We start from the raw sequence: 22,272 nt of genomic DNA, 5'->3' as shown, positions 1-22,272 counted from the left end.
CCGTCAGGCAGCAGAGCCGGCCCATTGTGCACTCCCATAATCCCTTTCCCCAGGAGGGGGGATGGGGGTGAGGGTGGGTCAGGCGCCGCTGGCTGGAGGACGTCATGTTCCCCCACCCCCCCCCCCCACCACCCACCCACACCCTGCCGCCCCCCAGCTGGTGTGAGACGAGGGGTGACACCCTGACTGCTCTCGCCCTCACACCCCCTGGGGGAGTCCACCAGTCAGTGGGCACGTACACAGAGGCGGGGGGGGGGGGTGTTCTGGGGGTGGGGTTTAAAAAAAAGAGTTGGTCACACTCTAGGGGGTTGATGGTATAGCGTGTGACAGACACGGTGTCCTGAGGACGGGATTAAAAGCTCACCAGCTGGGGAAAGAGAGTCATAATCAATAAATGGACTCTGCAGCGCCCCCTACTTGTCGCCTCAGGCATCCTCACTCAGAGCAGAGGGCACCTTGAAACCTAACCATGATACCAACCCAAGGGCCGATGATCTTCAAACGGACTGACCCCAAATGCTGACAAGCAGCAAAATAGCGCCCTGCAATTTAATCTAGTCATGTGTCGACGAGCATGCACTGTTTTCCATCTTTCTCTTTTCACTCATTTTATATTTAATGGTAGCTACACAGAAGGACAGTGATTACGTGAATTGAAGGGCACATAATGACCATTTTAGAAAGCTCTGGAGGGTTCCAATTTCCTCTCTTAACAGCCCCCTGGGCCTGGCTCACGGGGGAGGGAAGACCACCACCAGACAGCATAATTACAGGGTGCAATCCGCCTGATGGGGCTCTTTAAAGCCCCTAATCACTCAGGTGCATATATTAACATTGCTGTAGGCTGTTGAGTGACAGCTCCAGCTGGGAGTATCTATTACTGTCACCACGCGCTGTAGGAGGGCCTTAATGGCGCAGCTCGGTTCCCACACTGTAAGCAGGCTCCGTCCTGGGCCCCAACTCTCACAACAGCCGAACACCCATGTTCTCCCCACTATACTGAGACTCCGCTGTGGGCCCCACTCTCTAAGTGCACACTGAGACTCCGCTCTGGGCCCCACTCTCTAAGTGCACACTGAGACTCCGCTGTGGGCCCCACTCTCTAAGTGCACACTGAGACTCTGCTCTGGGCCCCACTCTCTAAGTGCACACTGAGACTGCACTGGCCCCACTCTCTAAGTGCACACTGAGACTCTGCTCTGGGCCCCACTCTCTAAGTGCACACTGAGACTCAGCTCTGGGCCCCACTCTCTAAGTGCACACTGAGACTCCGCTGTGGGCCCCACTCTCTAAGTGCACACTGAGACTCCGCTCTGGGCCCCACTCTCTAAGTGCACACTGAGACTCCGCTCTGGGCCCCACTCTCTAAGTGCACACTGAGACTCTGCTCTGGGTCCCACTCTCTAAGTGCACACTGAGACTGCACTGGCCCCACTCTCTATGTGCACACTGAGACTGCACTGGCCCCACTCTCTATGTGCACACTGAGACTGCGCTCTGGGCCCCACTCTCTAAGTGCACACTGAGACTGCACTGGCCCCACTCTCTAAGTGCACACTGAGACCCTGCTCTGGTCCCCACTCTCTAAGTGCACACTGAGACCCTGCTCTGGTCCCCACTCTCTAAGTGCACACTGAGACTCTGCTCTGGGCCCCACTCTCTAAGTGCACACTGAGACTCTGCTCTGGGCCCCACTCTCTAAGTGCACACTGAGACTCTGCTCTGGGCCCCACTCTCTAAGTGCACACTGAGACCCTGCTCTGGTCCCCACTCTCTAAGTGCACACTGAGACTCCGCTCTGGGCCCCACTCTCTAAGTGCACACTCAGACTCCGCTCTGGGCCCCACTCTCTAAGTGCACACTGAGACTCCGCTCTGGGCCCCACTCTCTAAGTGCACACTGAGACTCTGGCCTGGTCTACATGCTTTCACAGCATCGGCGTGTTGTTATGAGGAGGTTGTCTGTTGCTGCTTCCGGCAAAGTGTGCACATAAAAATGAGCAATGTTAATAATGAGAGCAGGTGAATCGCTGTGCGCCAAACAGCCAAAGGGCCGGAGCTAAGAACGAAAACAACATGAAAAATAAACCCCACCCTTTTCATTTATTAATAAAACAAGCAACGCTGCAAGCGGCGAGCGCTGAATGCATAACTAAGGCACTCTGTTCTGTTTGGAGCGGCGCCCCGTGCGGGGACAGGCTGGAGCGTTAGGCCGACGCCGAAGCTTCATTCTCCGTAATGAGATCAGAGAGAGCTGGCGGAGCCCGCGCTGCCTCAACGTGAACGCGCCGGGCTTTCGCTGCGTCAAAAACACATCCCGAAAACAAACAAACGACAAACAAAAAAAACGCTTGGGCGTACTGCTGACTGTCCCGCAGCAGTACGCACCCTGCAAAGGTCATGCTTTAAAGGCCATTTTCATTCCCTCAGTAGTTTGGATACAGCGCCATTTTGGAAATGGCAACCGAGCGCTCGCCAGAGCTGTTTACAGTAAACAGTGTTATTCAGTGGGCCCGAATCCAATCAACGTAATTACCATAATGACATGCTGTAGACACGGTATGATGTCACCCTTTCCTGGCCATGAGAACATTCGTGCATGGGCTGTGATTCAATTTCCTGGTTTTCGGTACCAGTGGATTATGAAAATTAAAAGTCCTCGAAAGGCTGTATCTACACAACTGCCTCCATTCTGGGATGCTTTGACCGCGCTCTTATTCTGTCTAAGAGCCATTGAGAGATTAAGCTAGACAATCTAGTGGGCACATTGGTGTAGGGAAATGAGGTGATTATATGGGGACTGAAAGAGTGGTGGTCTTTGTTTGTGGAATGGCTAGGATGAAAGCTGTCCTCTGAAGTAGATGTCAATTACAGACTCAAGACTTCTTCTGCTTCTCCTCTCCCTGTACTTCTCTCTTTTCCTTCATCTTCTCAATGTCTCTCTCATTTTCCCTCCCCATTCCTCTTTCTGCATCTCTTCCCCTCTCTCCCTGTAAGCCTCTTTTGCTCTTTTCCTCTCCCTGTACTTCTCTCTTTCCTTTCATCTTCTCAATGTCTCTCTCCCCTCCTCCTCGCCCTTTCCACACCTCTTCGCCTCTCTTCCCTTCCCCTCCCTGTAAGTGTCTTTTGCTCTTGTCCTCTCGCCCCGTCTCTCTCTCACCCCTCTCGCTGGCGTCGTCCACCAGCACCACCTCCTCCAGCAGGTGGCGCGGCGAGCGGTTGATGACGCTGCGGACGGTGCGCAGCAGGGTGGTCCAGGCCTCGTTGTGGAAGACGATGACCACGCTGGTGCGGGGCAGCTCGTCCGGGTACAGCTTGTTCTTGCACCTGAGGACACAGAGAGAGTCACAGTTTGACTCCGGCTGGATGCACTGCATTATGGGAAAGCAGCCATTCCAGAGGTGGCCTTTCCACTTTTCTAATGGGAGATGTCTGTATGCAAATGAGTATGGTACAATAGCAATAAGAACAGAGATTAAAATGTAATTATTAGAACCCTTAAAGTTACTTCAGATATATCTTCGGCGAAGTAACTTAAAGCAAACTCACTAAAACAAATTAATGGAGAATATTATAACAGAATATAAATATCGTATTTATCAGGCACGTGGTTTTCCACAGACTGACTTAAAAAATAATTGGAACATTGACACAGGACAGCTGGTAACACTGTAAATGAGTAGCAAGCAGAACAGCACTGCTAAGGTAGAAGCACACAGCAGTCAACGTGTAATGATAAATGGAATGTCGATCAATCACCCTCAAACCTACAGTACAGTAGCGTGTATAGTGCATAAGAATACAATAACACATGTATTCTGCATAAGAATACAGTAACATGTGTAGAGTGCATAAGAATACAGTGACACGTTTATAGTGCATATGAACACAGTAACACGTGTATAGAGCATATGAACACAGTAACATGTGTACTGTATAGCGCATAAGAATACAGTAACACGTGTATAGTGCATAAGAATACAGTAACACGTGTATAGTGCATAAGAATACAGTAACACGTGTATAGAGCATAAGAATACAGTAACACGTGTATAGTGCATAAGAATACAGTAACACGTGTATAGAGCATAAGAATACAGTAACACGTGTATAGAGCATAAGAATACAGTAACACGTGTATAGTGCATAAGAATACAGTAACACGTGTATAGAGCATAAGAATACAGTGACACGTTTATAGTGCATATGAACACAGTAACATGTGTACTGTATAGCGCATAAGAATACAGTAACATGCGTATAGTGCATAAGAATACAGTAACATGCGTAGAGTGCATAAGAATACAGTGACACGTTTATAGCGCATATGAACACAGTAACATGTGTACTGTATAGCGCATAAGAATACAGTAACACGTGTATAGTGCATAAGAATACAGTAACACGTGTATAGAGCATAAGAATACAGTGACACGTTTATAGTGCATATGAACACAGTAACATGTGTACTGTATAGCGCATAAGAATACAGTAACATGCGTATAGTGCATAAGAATACAGTAACATGCGTAGAGTGCATAAGAATACAGTGACACGTTTATAGCGCATATGAACACAGTAACATGTGTACTGTATAGCGCATAAGAATACAGTAACACGTGTATAGTGCATAAGAATACAGTAACACGTGTATAGAGCATAAGAATACAGTAACACGTGTATAGTGCATAAGAATACAGTAACACGTGTATAGAGCATAAGAATACAGTAACATGTGTATAGAGCATAAGAATACAGTAACACGTGTATAGTGCATAAGAATACAGTAACACGTGTATAGTGCATAAGAATACAGTAACACGTGTATAGAGCATAAGAATACAGTAACACGTGTATAGAGCATAAGAATACAGTAACACGTGTATAGTGCATAAGAATACAGTAACACGTGTATAGTGCATAAGAATACAGTAACACGTGTATAGAGCATAAGAATACAGTAACACGTGTATAGTGCATAAGAATACAGTAACACGTGTATAGAGCATAAGAAGAGTCAGGCAGCCATTACGCAGCAGGACTGTCATTAATAGGCTGCTGGCACAGCTAGGCTACAGACAGTTTCCTACTTGGAAATGTTTCAGTTGAGTTCCATTGCCGTTATGACACGTTTTCCCAGGAGCCACTGCTTCCCACACATGCTATCCCAGGAGCCACTACTTCAGTAGTGCTGTCTTACGCTGATGAAAACATCGATTCTCATTTCTGTGGTGATAGCACATGCACTCCCTGGTATTTTTAGGACTTCATTTAGGAGAGCCTTAGTTCTGCAGCTCCCTCCATTTAAACCTTCTCAGCTGTGGCCCAAAGGGAGGGCTAATAACAATTGGTCTGGTCCTCCCTGCTATTAATATCCATTACATCACTACAGCCATTAACCAGAGCGTGCAATTCACTGCCAGAAATTCCAATGTATTTTCACTGAAGATTCAGAGTTGGAACACACACGCACGCACACACACACGCACGCAGGCACACAAACACACACAGACCCACATACTCGCACACACACACATACAGACAAACAAACAAAGATAAATCTGACCATGCAGAGTCTCCAGCCACACCAATAAAATTCAGTAGCACAATACTCTCCAAAACAAAAGCATAATGGCTTCAAGACTTAGTGAATAAGTGACAATATTATGGGAAATTACCCTGACTCTCACAAAAGGTCAAGTACAACCGTACGCATCTACATTCACACATCTTACCCTGTGATGCAGTGCTAAACATCGAATCAAATAGTTTTGGTGCAGACAAAAAAGCAGCAGTAGAGAACATTGGCTGCCACACTCCAACCCCTATGAACAGAGTATCAGGGGCGGCAGACCAATCACGTAAGGAGTGGGGCCTTGACCGCACCTCGGCGAACTCTAACCTCCCCCAGCAGACCCAGACACGTTCCATCCATCTCTTCATCCATCCAACCTGTTTCTCTCGCTCCGTTCTCCGTAAGGGCTCTGACTGAGCGTGCGCTCGGCGGCAGCACCCGCTCTCACTGCGAGCGCTAGCGTGCTAACGAGGGAGGAGAGGGGCTCTGACTGAGCGTGCGCTCGACGGCAGCACCCGCGCTACCTGCGAGCGCTAGCGTGCTAACGAAGAAGGAGAAGAGCTCTGACTTAGCGTGCGCTCAACGGCTCCTCAGAGTCAGCGGCAGCACCCGCGCTACCTGCGAGCGCTAGCGTGCTAACGAGGGAGGAGAGGGGCTCCTGCTTGCCCAGGTTGGTTGGCCGGGTCCAGAGAGGAGAGCTCATTTCCAGTGATTAATGATGTTCGTGCCTGGGTATCGGCGGCCCCGCGGCACCGGTCCAAAGGTTCAGAGGCTCAGCCGTCCATTCGCCCCCCTCCCCACCAGATAAGTAAGTCTGTCTGAGCCGAGGGACCGTAAATGGAGGCCTTCACTTTCTTTGAGCCTCGCTCGCTCGCTCGCTCTCTCCGTTCAACGCAACAGCGGCCCAATGACGGCTTCACTCCTGTCGTGGACATGACGTCATTGGCCGGGCTGTCAGGAGACGTGGCGATCTGCGCTAGGAACTTTTCCCAGTCGCGGGCCGCACCCCTTCCCGTTTCTGAAGCATCTAGCCAAGCACAGTTAATACATCTGTCACGCGTCCAAGCCAAACTCATCAAAACCTTATTCAGGAGACGGCAGCTGTTGGTATCAGGTAATTGGAAACTCGGGAAAGGATTTGGGGAGAGACCAAAGACTCCAATGCTGTTTCACTGGCACGCACACACACACACACACACGCACACGCACACACAAACACACAAATGCACACGCACACAAAAACAAAACCATGCAAACACAGGCATGCATGCATATGTGCACATTCCTGCACAAATGAATACACTCACATACACACAAACATACAATCCCTGAGAATATAAATCCCAGACTCCAACACCCCCATAATTGCTGTGCACTTTTCTGTAGATTTTCAGACCACACCATAGGCCTGTAAATTTGTTGGCTTGTGTGTATGTGCCGGCATGTTTGTGCAAGATGCATGACTGTGTGCTCATTGCTCATTGGTTTGTGCAAGTTCATGCGTCAATGTGAATGCATGCATATAGATATTTGCATGTTTGCACACGTGCGGGTATGTGCTGGTATGTTTTGTTTATGTGTGTGTGTGTGTGTGTGTGTGTGTGTGTGTGTGTGTGTGTGTGAATGTGTGTGTGCATGTGTGTGTGTGTGTGTGCGCGCGCATGTGTGTGTGTACACCTGCACTTTGTTTGTTAGTAGGACTGTCTTCTCTCTCACACAAGCCTCATCTCCGTCACTGCATGCGGCCGCGTAATAATGTAATGGGATTTCTAAGATGGCATTCCAGCTCGGGGATCATATGCATACCCGAGAGAAAGAGGGGGGAAAAAAGCATGTGACTCACATCCTCTGAAAAACATGGTCAGGATGACTTCCCGGAAGCCGCGTCGTAAACAGGTCGGGCTAATTCAAAGCGAAGGCAGAAACTCAGGCACCGGAGGAGGTCGTTAAGAGTGCACCAGCGCAAAGTTGTGCAGAGCAGCCTGCTGCTGTCAGCCAGAGTCAGGCACCAGCGCTGCAAGGCCCGGCGTCCTCGGGGCTTATGTAATTCACAACTGCAGCTTCACGCCGAAGGATTTTCTGTACCGGGATACTGTAGTCGTGTTCGACAGCCTGTCGCATCACCGTGAGGTTCCTCAGGCAATTCGGAGGGAAGCCAACGACTCCCAGGTGAGCGCTGCCCACCATCTCTCCTCGGGCCACGTTTTGTGGCTGCCTGAGGGAAGTGGGTCACGGGGGGGGGCGTGGTTTCAGAGATCCAGTAAAGTCGGTAAACCGCGACCGAACCTGCGGGACGCCGCCTTCGCGCGGCTTCTCCCGGTGGAGCGCGGCCCAGCGCCCGGACGTCCCCTCTGTCCTGTCGAGATTGTGCGCGGCTCACCGTCGCGTTTCGCCGATTTAGCCACGGGAGCCCAGCGCCGCGGCGGGAGGGCCAGACCCGTGCAGGAGGCGCGGGCGTGACGGGCGAGACCGCGCTCCACTTTCTGCAGGGTACGAGTGGAATGAATCCGATTGGCCCGCACCGGTGAAGTTATCAAAGGGCGGGCTTCCAGGCCGCTGGATGGGTCATCCTGGCGACGCACCGTTCCGGTGCACGGATGCCCTTCCCAGGCTGGTAATAAATCCTGACCGCCCCGGCGCCAGCTGTGGCTGGCGCATACCTGGCCGAGGTGCTGCCCGAGGATGGAGGAATTCAGAGTTTGCTGCATCTCGTCCGCCAGTGACCCCCTTCTGGCTGCTTGTGGAGGGTGAAGTGCAACCCTCCGTCACACCCGGAGGACTGGGAAGTGAAAAGAAGTTTCACGTCTCAGAGGACAGCGGGTGCTTCTCTTCACTCTCCCGAATCGACTGAAGTGAATCGACGTGGCGAGCAAGAAACCGGCTTACAGATAAAAACTGGGAGCATTCTCTACTGGGAGGTAAAGGAAAATCTCGGATAAAAAAATTGCCTCCAACAAAAGAGCCGGCTTCCGATAGGCTCGTCAGAGAATGCGGAAGAAAGGGGGCGGGGCATCAGACGTCACCTTGAGGCCTGAGCCAGGCATACCAAAGGGCAGCAAACAACCAACAGGCTACTGAACCGGCCTCCTGCGGGAAGCTGTGCACTGGGCAGCCAATCGGAGAGCCCAACGAAGGAAGCGGAGTGTTTGTTATGTCTGGAGAGACGCGCTTCCCGTCGGCAGCACCGAACCTGCCAGGCTGCTACGGGAACGAGCAGTCCGTCGCTGTCATCGTCTTCCTGTCAGCGGTCCGCAAGATGTCTCCTTCCCTCTCTGCCACCCACCACTTAAGAGACACCACTACCTCCTTTCCTTTTCTTTTCTTTCCTTTTCTTTTCTTCACTCCATAGAGAAGATTAACGGTCTTGGCTATTTTCTTTTTGACAACTTTAAGTTCCGTGCAGTTCCGAGATGGACGATGTGGAGCTCGGTGCCCTGCTGACTCGCGCGCCGTGTTTTCTCCAGTTCTTTCTGCGATAAAGCGGACACGAACACGAGCGCTGCCAGCTCCGGCGACGCGCGCAGACAAAGACACGCCAAGACGCCGGCCTGCGGGCCAAACCATCCTTCAGATTCCACCTGCTTCCTCCAGTCCCACAGATCGCCTGAAATAATCCGCGTGTTTTTATGAAAACAGCGGCGTCTCTGAGGTCCAGGTCAACTCTTATTTTTCTCCACACGCGCGCGCAGACCGGAACGCAGTTCAATGCTCAGAGGAATTATCGACAAGATGACTGAAAACGAAACCAGGGGAATGAAACGAATATGGGTAGGCAGCCTTGCTTTGGAACTAACACAGGCCTAGTTCACCCCCCCCCCCCCCCCCTCGATATAAACACTCTTGATGCTCTCTGAAACACCCGGGGAGAATAATGATGTGTGCGGAAAGCGCGGATCACAGGGCGCTGGAACCAAACGGCACGGATCAGAGCCGGTCGCCGCGTTGCTTTTTTTTTACCGTCCCCATAGCGACAAAACAAGGTGCTCGGCGCCGCGGCGTCCCGCTGGGTGAACTCATTAACCCCGCGTCGGTCCCTGAGACGCGCTCGCGTGTTAATCCTCCACTCCAGACACGGAGCCGCCCGCGCGCCCCGCGTGCTCAAAATGCTAACGAGCCGCGCCTCCCCGTCTCCTCGTTAACATTCGGGCCTCGAGAAACAACGGCGGCCAAACGAAACAGGCCTTCCCCGTCCCCGTCCGCTCACGTGTCTCCACGACGCGCCTCTAACGTCCCGCCGGCCGCCTCCCTCCGGATTTTGCTCGACGGCGACAAATTCCTCGCCTGCGGCAAACTTTCTTCACCTCAGATTTTCTCCAGGTGACGAGACGAACGGACCCGACCAGCGCAAATAGGAGGCGGAGTCCGAGCGGAAAGAGAGAGAGGCGGAGGGCGTGCGAGGGGCCCGAGAGGCTGTCCCCGCTGAGTCACCCTGTGTGTACTCGCGGTCCCTCGCCTGGCTGCGCGGGTCTCCGCGGCGCGCTGTCCCGTACGCGCGAGGGACGGCTGAGGACGACACCTCGCCTCTGGGAGAGCGCGCGAGGGCACAGGCAGTGTACCTCGGGGTACTCCCACGCTACGGCGGAAATTTCGGAAAGAGATTTCCCCCCCCGAGCGCCACGGGTTGCCTCCGTCGATCAAGATCGTAGAGACTGCACCTGACCCGCCCAAGCAACGAGAGCAAAGGAGGGGAGGCGGGGAGAGGAAGTGATGTCGCTGCTTCCTCTCGATAGCTACAGCAGTGTTGGGAGTATCCGTAGGTCCGAGGCGCCAGACTGCAGGTCCTGTGCGCTCCTCCAGGACCGACCGAATCCCTCCGCCCCCGAGCTAGCGGACCGAAGCACAGCGCCCTCCTGTGGCCTGTCCGCCTCACCCCAAATGGCGAGGGTGGACATTTCAGGCTGGTGCAAGAAAATCACATATTTTACATCCACACCTACTTTGTATCCACATCCATACCCTGTACAAGGCCCCGTACATTTTTCATCTTACAAAAGAGTTTCCTTTTCTCCTCCTTTTCAAATGTCTTAATACTTCTTTCCAGGCCACTCAAACGTCTAACAAAGATAACTGTGTCTATATCAGAATTATTTCCAGAGGAGTAATTACTGGTATCTGCACCTCATATTTTCACAGTCGCTGAGCTCCATTATCTGGTCGATAGCCCCGCCCCGTATTGGATTTCTCTTGCGGGGGTTGAGATCCGCCCCGCTCGGGCTTCACACCCCGATGGGCCTGCACACCGAGATGATGGCGCCGCGCGACGAATCAATCGCAGGCCCACAGAATCATGAGCCATTGACTTCCTGTTTTCATTTTTTGGGTTACAGCCCAGGGCCATTAGCCTGACCGCCCCGGTCCATCTTTTGTCTGAAAATCTCCCTGGTGATCTTCCTTTCTTTTAGGAAATAAAAAATGCTTTCTGGACAGCGTTTAAGCATCGCAAAGAAAAGGTGGCAGCATTAAAACAGGATGTTTTTAACGCCGCTGCACAAGACTGCATATTCTTTACCGCTGTTCATGTGAGAGTTTGTTTATGTGAGAGTTTGCGGTTAAACCTTTTGAAGTGAAAAGGGAACGAGACAGCGAATTGTAACTGGCAGTGCATACAGGTTCACTCTCAAAGCAGTTCTTCTACTTGCTAATGGGTGCTGCAGCACTCCCACTTCCTGCAGCCTTGAGCGTGTGTCCATTGGATGGGTTTGTATTCTCTACCTTTTCTCACTTGACGGGTGACCAAACACAGACTGTCAACATCTCTCAGCCCGAACCGTGCCAGAAAGCAGCCGCGAGACGGCGCGCAGCGTCATGTGACCGGCATGCGACAGATTCCACTGTGGAAGCCAGCGACCGGCGGAGGAGGAAAAGGGGCGCACAGCTGCAGCGCAACCTCGCCATTACCGCCATCAGGGGCCCGCATCCTGCTACCAACCCCCCCTACCCCCCCGAGCCACCAGTGGGGCCTGGACATCTTCCATGACTGCCTCGGTCGCAGGAAACCTGTGGACTGATCGGGGGGAACGGATCACAGGGAAATGCCAGTCCGCCTATCTCCAGTCCACACGTGAGCTGAGACTGAGACCGGTCCAGGCCCCCGGGGGGGGGGGGGGGGGGGGGGGGGGGGGGGTCAGCAGGGGCCACGCCGCCGACGTTCGCGCGAAGCAAAAGCGATGAAGAGGGGGCGATTAGCGAGCCCAGCCTGAGAGAGGGGTGGGGGGGGGGGGAGGGGGGGCTGAGGCAAATGTAGCTTCCAGGAAGGAGAAAATGGGCAGGGAGGTGGAGAAGAAAAAAAAATCCAATTAGAAGAGCTAATTGAAAAACAGATGGAAAATGTCTCATTATGCATTGATGTATTTAATCTTGAATGCCATCCAGAGCGGTGCTCGCAGTCGCTGTCGTTCTCCATCCCTTCTCACTCCCTCAGACTGAGGAGTGCGGGTGGACCACTCCTGAGGCCCTGTCTTCCGGCTAACAACCGTGTGGTAAACAGATTGTTTTCCTTTACCTTATTTAATTGCAAGCAGACGCAGACACACAACGTTTACAATCTTTAACCAATAAATCTATTTCAGAAGATGGCTTCCTGAAGAGAGCTATGCCAGCATCCCAGATTCCATCCGCCAAAAAAAAGTGCAACTGCAAGGTGAGGCTTGGCGGCTTTCACGCAAAGGTTGCGAAGAAGGCGCCCTGTGGACCGTTTCGATGACGACAATCTCCACGTAGATGGTTACATAATGTGGATAATTACATATAAGATACAGATAAGTACAGCTTAAAGTACAGTGCAGGTGATAAATTGTGATGGTGATTACGGTGTTTTTTCAGGGTCAGGGGGAGGGTAGATCACATGCTCAGATGCATTTCACGGATAGTGCCTGCTAACAGACCACCATCCCATATTTGAGAATGTACGATTCCACCATTTTCTCTTCAAATGTCTTATTAGTGCTCTCTGTCCACAGATATATCTCACACACATACTGGTGAAAACGAGGGCAGTGCCTACATGAGGATCAATGTCACAGACATAATTGCTGAAATTGGCACCTCATATTTTCTCAGTTACTGGACCTTTATCTGATTGATGGCCCTGCCTCCTACAGGATTCTTCTCTCTGGCTGAGACCGGCCCTGTCCAAGAGTGTTTTTTCTTTTTTCTATCTCTGAAATTGACCCTCTGTGGCTTATCTGAAAATATTATTTTTGGAAACCAATTCCATTTGCAAACAAACGAAAAAGAAGCACGCATCACAGAAAGGCAGCAACGCGCAGTTATTTTCATTCTCGATTACGTTAGAAACACCGCCCGGCTCAGTGAAAAACAGGAGAGCGCGTCCCCTGCAGTGCGTTCTACGCAACGCAAGGGGCCTCGGGCGTCGCTGCGGGTTCAGCCGGTGCTCGATGGCGCAACGCAGACCCATTATCGGCTTCGACTGATTGCTGCAATGGACTCAAACGTTTTGGGAAAAAAATAAATAAAATGCAACACACTTTAGGCTAATTTGCCTCTCGAACTCAAAGTGCACGCCAGCCAGACTGAGTCAGCGAGGTTGGCATTAGCATAATGCGTAGCGACTGCTGTAGCATAAGCCCTGGAGCGACGGGTAAAACCACACGGCGGGCGTGGGCAGCGGGCACAGAGGGTGGCAGCACTGTGAGATGCCCAGGTGCGTAAGGTTCTGGGGGCAAACCAGATGCACATGCTTAATGAAGCATTCAGAACTATGCAAATGAGAAACAAGGCATTGCTTAAATTGATTTGCTCTTCCCAGAGACCAACACCAACTGAGGTTTGTATTTCACTCCTGCTCATAAATCCTGGCGCTATCTGATGACAGAGATTAGATGAGATGAGATCGGATGAGAAGGCTTCTGGTGGATGGATCACATTACATGTGACGGATCTGTACAGGTCATGAAGCGGCACAGCCGATTAATACATATTACAGGGAGGAACAAAAGAAATTGAAAAGCTAAGTTAAAAGAGGAAGAGAAAGCCAGATAAACTTTGTTGAAGTCGTAGCACAAAATGGTTCTTCCTCCCTCTGTCCCTTCCCAGCTCCCTCCCTCAAAGGCACTACAGGCTGTCTGTTTCCCAGCAGCCCGCGGCTTCCCTAGGGAGCGAGCACGCCTGGCAACACAATCTGACTGGCAGCGAGGATCCATCAACTCCCATTTCACTGTCTAGCCCAGTTACAGAGCTCCAGAGCGCAACACCAGGGCTCTCAGAATGCCACAATGCCGTCGGTCTGCTCTGCCCTGCCTCTGGCCCCTCCCCCCACACGCTCTCATTGGCTAGCTGGTGTAGTCTGACACGCTCCTTTCCCCCCGGTAATTTTAGCTGTCATTCAAACTCCGTCGCCCCCTATTAAAAAAGGTTGGTTGGCCTTTCATGGCGCGGTAATGAGCCTTCATCGCACGGGGAGTCGGGGATGTCCGCACGGCATCATGGGAAGTCGCTCGCGTGCTTCCCCGCGCCCGTCGAGGACGTTCCCTTCAGGGTTTTTACGGCGGTTCCTCGGCAGCGGCGAGCCCTGGGCGCTGAGCGCGGTTAGCGGTGAGGCGGGCCCCGCCGCTCGTTTGACAGGTTTACGGGGCCAATCAGAGCCCCGGTCGGCGCGTTCGGGCTGCACCTGGACGTTTGCGGCTCCCACGCGCTCCTTAAACACGCCACCTTTTTACGATGACGCCTCCGAGCCGCCGCAGCCAGCGCGCATCTCTCCTGCTCCCGGGCAGGTCATTAAGGGGAATGAATTGAGCCCTAATGGCGTCCGTAAACGCGGGCCTGGGCCTCTCATTACTCTACCGTGGCATTATCAAATTTGATCATTTTTCCCGTTACTACTCTGGCAGTAACCATTTATCTGCGTGATCACCTGCGCGGTGCAGCGGGGTGGGAAATCAAAGCCTCCTGTCACAGCCCGTGCGGCTGGAGACTGAGGCGGCGGCACTTCACGGCTTTTTAATTTTCTCTGCGCTGAAGACATAACGAGCTCACGGTCCAGGGCGATCCCTCAGGTTCACCACACACGAGGAAGCTGGATGAGTTCATTAGTTTGGCTTCACCGTCTCTTCTAACACTCCACTGATCTGAAATCAGCTCACTGACCCGATTAACTCACTTTAGAACACAAGTAGGCCTTCACCATCTTAAGAGCTTAACTGATCTGGGATCTCAGTGCCTTATTTGGGCTTCAGTAAGTCACACACACTTCACTGATCAGGGATCAGCCTTCCTCCTTGTGTTCACAATATCTCCACAAACTGCACTGATCTGAGATCAGGCTCGAGTCACCCTCGCTCTGGCCGTCCACAGCTCACCCAACCAGAGAAGCGCTGCGGTGGCGTGAGGATGCTCATTCGCTGCGTGGCGCTCTCTCTCCCCCCGCACGGCCAGGCCTACAGGGACGCGCTGTTACACGCGCACCGAGAGCCCGCCGCCCGCCCACACGCGGGGTTGCCCCGCCACCGCCGCCGCCGCCGCCGCTAATCCACCAAACAGAGAAAATGGCGCTTAAGCTAAATCATGCTTTCCCATCAGAGCCCTCGCGGGCGCCGCGACCGTACGTCAGCGCTAACTGCCTGCTAGGCCGACACCCTGCGGCGCCGCGCAAGAACACGAGCTGCACTTGGCACAGTTTCAGCAGGTTAATGTGCAGACACATTCACACATCATTCTCTCAACACGCACACGCGCACGCAAACATACACACACACATGCACAAACATACACACACACACACACATATACACACACACACATACACACACACACAAATATACACACGCGCACGCAAACATACACACACACACACAAACACAAACATACACACACACATCCATACACACACACACACACATACATACACACACACCTACACAAACATACACACACACATACATACACACACACACCCACATCCATACACACACATACACACACACACACACACACACACACACATCCATACACACACACATATACACACACATCCATACACACACACACACACACACACACACACACACCCACATCAATACACACACACACATATACACACACACACACACACACACACACACACATACACACACAAACCCACACAGAGATAGAGTCTAACCTATGGCCTGTCATTACTGGCACATTACAGACCTCAGGACGGATAAATGGCTTCTTCCAGAGCAGAGACAGCATTTCCACGTCAGGCGAGGAGCCCCCACTAAGTGGCCGGTTTATTTCTCTCTGTGGTGATTAACACCAAGGGCACAGCTTCCACACGGTCAGCCATATCTCTGCTGCTGCAAGAGGAGGGCCATTAGAGAGAGCAATCTAATCTACACAGCTTTCAGGAATTAAAACCAGGCAAACATACTGAGGACGAAGACCAACAACCGACTGTATACAGTAACTCCGTATGCAGAACCCTCACAACATCAAAAACCCTAAGATGTATCAATGTTCTTACCCCCATAAGGCCTGAGGGTATTTTTAGACTATCCTTGTCTATTAGCATGCTTATCTCTTCAGAGACATATAGACTAAAGAAATGGATCAGGCACGGTTTGAAAGAAGTGCATTATTATGGAGTTTAGATTTCTGATTTTGCATAAGTGTTGGGTGAAGCTTCATTTGATTTGTGTCCCTGACCGTAGACAGACTGATATTTGGAATGACTTTTTCTTCCAACATAATACACTAATGTACATATTCTAAATTATAGATTTGTGGCAAATTCTCCTAGTTTATATTATACAATATGATATTAAGGTATAAAAATTAATTAATCACTGGGAGTGTGCCTGAGTGTTTGTGTCTGTGTGTTTCTGTGTGTGTGTGTGTGGTGTGTGTGGGGGGGGGGGGGGGTGGTGGGGGTGTTCCACTTATTTGGACCACAGAATGCCCTCTTCTCACACTACATGCACACGCCTATGTTATGTTGGACAAGTAGTTCTTTCGCATGTACCAAAGACAGTGAAGAATAGCTGAGATACCCGACTGCTCTCAGCCACGTTGCCTCCCTGGGCCTGTCAGAAGGCCTGGCCGCCCTTAAGGAATTGTTAACAGCCCTGATAGCCCTGCTCTCAATTTATTTATTTCTTCAAGGAAATTAAGGCAGCTGGCAATAACATCTAAAAATATCCCTCCGAATAAGGCTACTCCCCCCCCCCCCCCCCCCTTCCTTCACATCTCCCCACAACAATTTAAAAGTGCTTGGAAGAAGAAGATTGCGTCCTGACCTTTGGTTTAAATTATAACTAATTAGAGCATTCCACTCTGGGTGCAAAGCACCCGCTAACTCTTTTTAAAGCGCCATTTATTTTGTGCTAAACCCCTCAGCATATTTACCCGAGGTCGGGGATGATGAACAGCCGCACCGAAAGGCGCAGGAGTGAGTGCGGGATGCATTTTTAATTTGGGCAGTTACTCATCGGCGGACGTCGGCGCGCGGGGCGGAACGCGACGCGGCGCGGCGCCCTAATTAATCCGCGCGGAGACGACGCGTCAGGGGCTCCGCCGTCGGTTCCGAGCCGCCCGGCGCGCTCGACGGTTCGCGCCGTTTTCCGATACGTTGGCGCTATAATCGCGCGGCTACTCCCCTCCCCCCCGGGAGCGACTGTCGAAATGTTGAGAAAGGCACCGAGCCGAGGAACTGAAGCCGGCCCGGTCCTGAGACTCTTCTGTTCTTCAGTGCGCTCCTTTGTCGGCTCGGTACAAAGGAAATCTCAGTGTGAGACGGCGCACGTGCTCCACCCTCGCTGCTCTCCATGAGAGAGCAGAAAACGGCATCCTTTATCCTTCTAAAGTAACACCGCAAAATGATGTGATTAGAACGTTCTTGACTGAACATTCCACTGCTGATGTAACAATGGGCACCAGTAATTGAAAGGAGTTCTAGAACACCGACTTAGAATTCTGAGTAAACATTCCACGAAACCTACTCTTCAAAGGATTCCTGGAATACTCCACTCTCAGCCACGGCACTGACCTCCGCGCTCTCTCTGGATTAGCCGAAACCCAATAGGAGCCTGTCCTCCAGTGCCCTTCTCCCTTTCTCCAGCACTACCCCCGGCCGCTGCTGGGCCGCGCCGGGTACGTTCCCCGTCGTCTCGAAAACCGGGGCTCGCCCGTACCCTCCCCTCCCTTCCCCCTTTCCCATCGACAAAAAAATCTCCCGTCCAACACTGGAGTCCCGCTAGCTTCGCGGCGCACGCGAACCGCTCGCGCAGAAGCTATCATGAACAGCGTCCTCGAAGCGAAGAACCCGGCCCTTCCTCCTCCTCCCTGCCGGTGACACGAGCCAGCTTCAGTGCGGCGCCAGCAGGGGCTTCTCATTAGAGCGAACAGATGCGCGTGAAAGCACGAGGGAGCAGAGCAGAACGCTTAATCTCGCTCGCACGGCGTCCGCTCGGCACGCCGACGCGCAGAGCCGGAGGGAGGGAGCCGCCGGCTGTTTGAGGAGCGTATGAACACAACCCGATCCCGCGCTGGTCAGGGTACAGCGCACGCTGCCATTTTGGAGGGTGTAAAAAAAAAACTACATTTCCCTATGTAAACCCGACGGGTTATATTTTATGAAGGGGCGGGTCAGAGAAAACGTATTCATCTGAGTGGCTCTAGAGCTTTGGAAAGTTAGGCGAGCCCCTGCAGTAGGTTGTCGAGGACTACGGCGCAAATTTGAATTCCGCATTAATAAGACGTATGGGACCCGCCTTTCTTCCACCCGGTCGCCAGCTCTCAGAGGCATTATCCGTGAGAGAGAGCCCGGCGGCGAACGCGGCGCGCTCGCCCACGCTCCAGATTAATTACCTCCCGCACAGCCTCCACGCCATCCACACCCGCACACGCCCCAGCTCTGAGGCACTGTGCCCGGGCACCGGTAAACGGGCACGGTGCCCCACAGCAAGGCGACTGCCGTCACTGCGAAGGGGGAATGGGGGAATTGTGTTACGGAATGAACGCCCATCCGCCATCCAGGGAAGCGCAGGGGAAAGCCACAGACAGGGAGCAGTGGTTCGGTCTGTCATGGGCTGCCCCACTACACAGTCCCTCTGATCCCTCCCTACTGACCTCAGATCAGCAATCAACGAGTGGTGCAGAGCTCATGAAGAGTGTTGGTTCAATTACCACTGTACCAGGGTCTGGTGGGAACAAGGGAGCGGGCCTACAGGGAAGGAGATGGAGAAGCTGCCCTCCACCGGCTCCTGATGCATGAACACATGCACATTTATAAGTGTGTGCACGTGAGTGTGTGCGTATGTGTTGTGTGTATGTGTGTGCGTGTGCATGTCTGTGCATGTGTGTGCAGTTTGGTCACATATAGCACGTTGCTTCTGTTCACGCACCTCTGTCGCAGGCACGATAGTGTACACTGTGTAAGCACCCACCGGGCCCGAGCAGCATAATCACCGGGAAAAGGTCACGGGGTCGCTACCTGCTGCCCTATTGGCTGCACCCCATCACCACCACCCACAAAAATCCCATTAGATAGAAAACAAGGAGGGAAAGACGAGCTGAAATGCGTTTAACCTCCAGAGCTGCCCCCGATAACGGACACTTCGGCTCAGTTCTGCATCCTCCCTCGCACAGGGGCGGCGGCTTGACAAAAGCGAAACGCGGGGCAAGCTTCTGCATTCCGACGCACGGGCAGGGGCGAGCGGTCCCGGCCTCCGCACCCTCTCGTTAGGACGGGGGAGCCGACGGCCCCGCGCCGGGCGGCCGATCGATGGCGGGGCCCGCCGGTGACGAGGCGTCGATACGCGGCGACGGAGGTCTCGGGCTTCCCGCCAACCCCCGGCGGGGGCGCGGGATTAGCATTTCAAACGCACCTTCTCGTGCCCGTCTCCAGTCCGGGGGGGGGGGGGGTGGGGGGGGGGGGGGAGTGGTGACAGCTCGGCCAATTACTCTTCCCCCCCACCGAGCCGGGGTCAGAACGGGGGGGGCCAGTACTTATTGTAATTAGTATTTTCGTCCTAATATTGTAGCTTGTACTTCCCCCCAAGTTTGACTCAGCATAAGTTAGGTCAGAATGTTCACAGCGTGAACTGAACTGTGTTCTTAGCTATAAGTAACTGTACGAAATGAGTACTGTACCTTATCGAACCCGTGTTTTGTAGTTGTTCCAATGACCTTGATATGCACTTTTGTACTTCACTTTGGATAAAAGCATCTGCTAAGTAAATGTAACGTAATGTCATGTAATGGGAGGTTTTTGGGCAGAGGCAGCATTCTGTGGCTTCCAGTCGGGTCGGGGATCATCCAGAGGCCAGGATTGAATCAGCATTTGTCCTTAACTTCCCCCAAACACACTTCTGCGAGGTGACGAATCACCAAGATGACCTTCACACGCAGGGTTTGTGAGGAGAAAAAGCACGGGTTTAACTGTGAGCTAACTGAATCCATGTCCGTGTGAAACACCACGCCGGCCTGTGCAGTTAGACTTGAGAAAGAAGGCGAATGATTCCACAGCATCATCTCCACAAGGTGTGGGTTAGGGGACGAGGGTCTGAATGCGTCCCTGTCCTGAGAAAGCCTGCCTGCTATCTCGGGCTGATACTCCACTCCTAAAGCGACGGTGCAGACAAGAACTTAATTAGTAAAAGTCATTTAAAATTAATAAAGGCAACCTTGTGGGAGAAATGCAAAGTCTGGAGAAGCAGTTCCCTCCGGCCCCTCTCTACCATCTACCGTCCCAGACCCTGCACTGGGATACAGAGCACAGCCATGCATACACACACACACACGCACACTCACATGCACACGTACATGTACACGCACACACACATCCCCGCATGCACGCACACACACACGCACACTCACATGCACACGTACATGTACACGCACACGCACACGCACACCCCCGCATGCACGCACACACACACACACACACGCACACGCACACGCACACGCACACGCACACGCACACGCACACACCCGCATGCATGCACGCACACACGCACAGGTACATGCACACACACACGCACGCACACTCACATGCACACGCACACGCACACACACACCCCCGCATGCACGCACACACACACGCACAGGTACATGCACACACAAACGCAAACTCACTCACACACACTCTCACACACACACACACTCACACACACACACACACACACACCGTCCGCGCACACAGAGTCACAGGGTAACGGTGAGACATTACGAACGCGGCCGTCAGAAATGGCTGACGTCAGCGGGATTGCCATGAGCTGCGTTAAGGATGAGGAAAATCACAAATCTCCACGGGACGAGTCCCAACTGCTCCTTTTAGCGCGTCTTATCAATCGGAATTAACATATCGCTTAATTACGAGCGGGGGAGGGAGAGACGTCGACAGCGACGCCGCTCTGGAGATTCCACTGCAACACTTCCCTCTCAATTAAAAACCGCGCGAACTCGTGTTTCCATTACCGTGCGTTAAGGCACAGCTCACAGACAGCAGTCTTTGCTTAATTCCCGGCACCGGGAGGACCGCGCAGAACACACAGAAAAGCCTAACCCACTCTTATTTCCCAAAGACAAGCTCTGCCTCTCTGCACGATGTGAAAATCGCGGATTTTTTTCTCCTCCACCATTAATTATAGCATTTAATCTATTAATCCATAGAGAGAAGGCAAGGTGCTGTAATTGAATTAAAAGTGGCAGAGCATTGTGGTCTGCACCGGGCTCTAATTAACCAAAAACTAAATACAGTTCGTACAAAACAACTGCCTTTATTTAAAGCCGGTGGAAAATCATTAAGAATTATTTTACAATTCACCCCTGCTGGCAGATTCCAGAGAGCTAACATTCTGTTCCTTTTTCGCACAGTCGGTGGGGTTTAAGGAGTGGGTTAGGCCAAACTGGTCCAGGGGTTTTGGTTAGGATTAGGTAGAGCAAGCTGGTCCTAGATCAGTCTGCCCTTTTTCCATATAGGGGTTTGGGTTAGGATTAGGTAGGTCTGTTCTTTTGAGTTAGGGGTTTGAGTGTTAGTATTAGGTAGGGCAAACTGGTCCTAGATCAGTCTGTTCTTTTTCACACAGTGGTTGGGGCTGGGGTTAGGTCTGAACATGACCATACTGGAAGAGGTGTTGGGGGCAACAGGCACCCGGGGAGAGGCCTTGCATCAGATCCTGCCCGTCTACACTGGGATGCACTAGGATGGCACAGTCACCTGACACGTCTGGCGTGTCGCGACCTCTGTGAGATTCAGTGGAGCCCGGTTAGCTGAAACAGGACGCATAACCTTCAAACCGATCATTGCCTTTACCCCATTTCCATTTACTCCCCTTGATTAACAAATGATTAATAAGCTGATTAATAAAACAACCTCCCAAGTATATTTTTAGATGGGATTATTTTACTCGACAGAAACAGTGCAAAAATTATGCGACAGTATGTACAACTTATAGTAAATGTAGCCTACCCTACTCTCGACCCAAATGAAGCAAATAGGCTATTGACTAAGTAAAGGTCCATTAATTTGATTTGTGCAGATTCTGCAGTTTGTAAAGAAGTTTGTTTACTGGCTTTTATAGCACTAAAAGCTAGTGCGACACACAGGCGCATGTGCATACACATAAGCGCACAAACACACACCCACACACACACGTGGCTAATGGAGGGATTTACCTCTTTACATAACAGTACATTCTCAGTAATGATTCCATTTATTTCACTAAATGAAACTCTCCACATTTGCATTCAGCGCTGTGC

At 52.0% G+C, this 22,272-nt stretch overlaps 1 protein-coding gene across 4 annotated transcripts in view; it reads right to left on the bottom strand.

Annotated features, from left to right (window-relative positions):
• Positions 1-22,272, bottom strand: part of galnt1 (UDP-N-acetyl-alpha-D-galactosamine:polypeptide N-acetylgalactosaminyltransferase 1) — a 179,397-nt gene that overhangs the window by 53,308 nt on the left and 103,817 nt on the right. For all 4 annotated transcript variants that reach the window (XM_035415704.1, XM_035415692.1, XM_035415686.1 and 1 more), the window contains one exon: positions 3,160-3,326. In XM_035415704.1, the coding sequence (XP_035271595.1) occupies positions 3,160-3,326 (167 nt within the window). The remainder of the gene's footprint in view (positions 1-3,159; positions 3,327-22,272) is intronic.

Source organism: Anguilla anguilla, chromosome 1 (assembly GCF_013347855.1).
Source record: "Anguilla anguilla isolate fAngAng1 chromosome 1, fAngAng1.pri, whole genome shotgun sequence".
Classification (NCBI taxonomy): Eukaryota; Metazoa; Chordata; class Actinopteri; order Anguilliformes; family Anguillidae; genus Anguilla; species Anguilla anguilla.
This window is presented reverse-complemented; position numbering and strand designations above follow the sequence as displayed.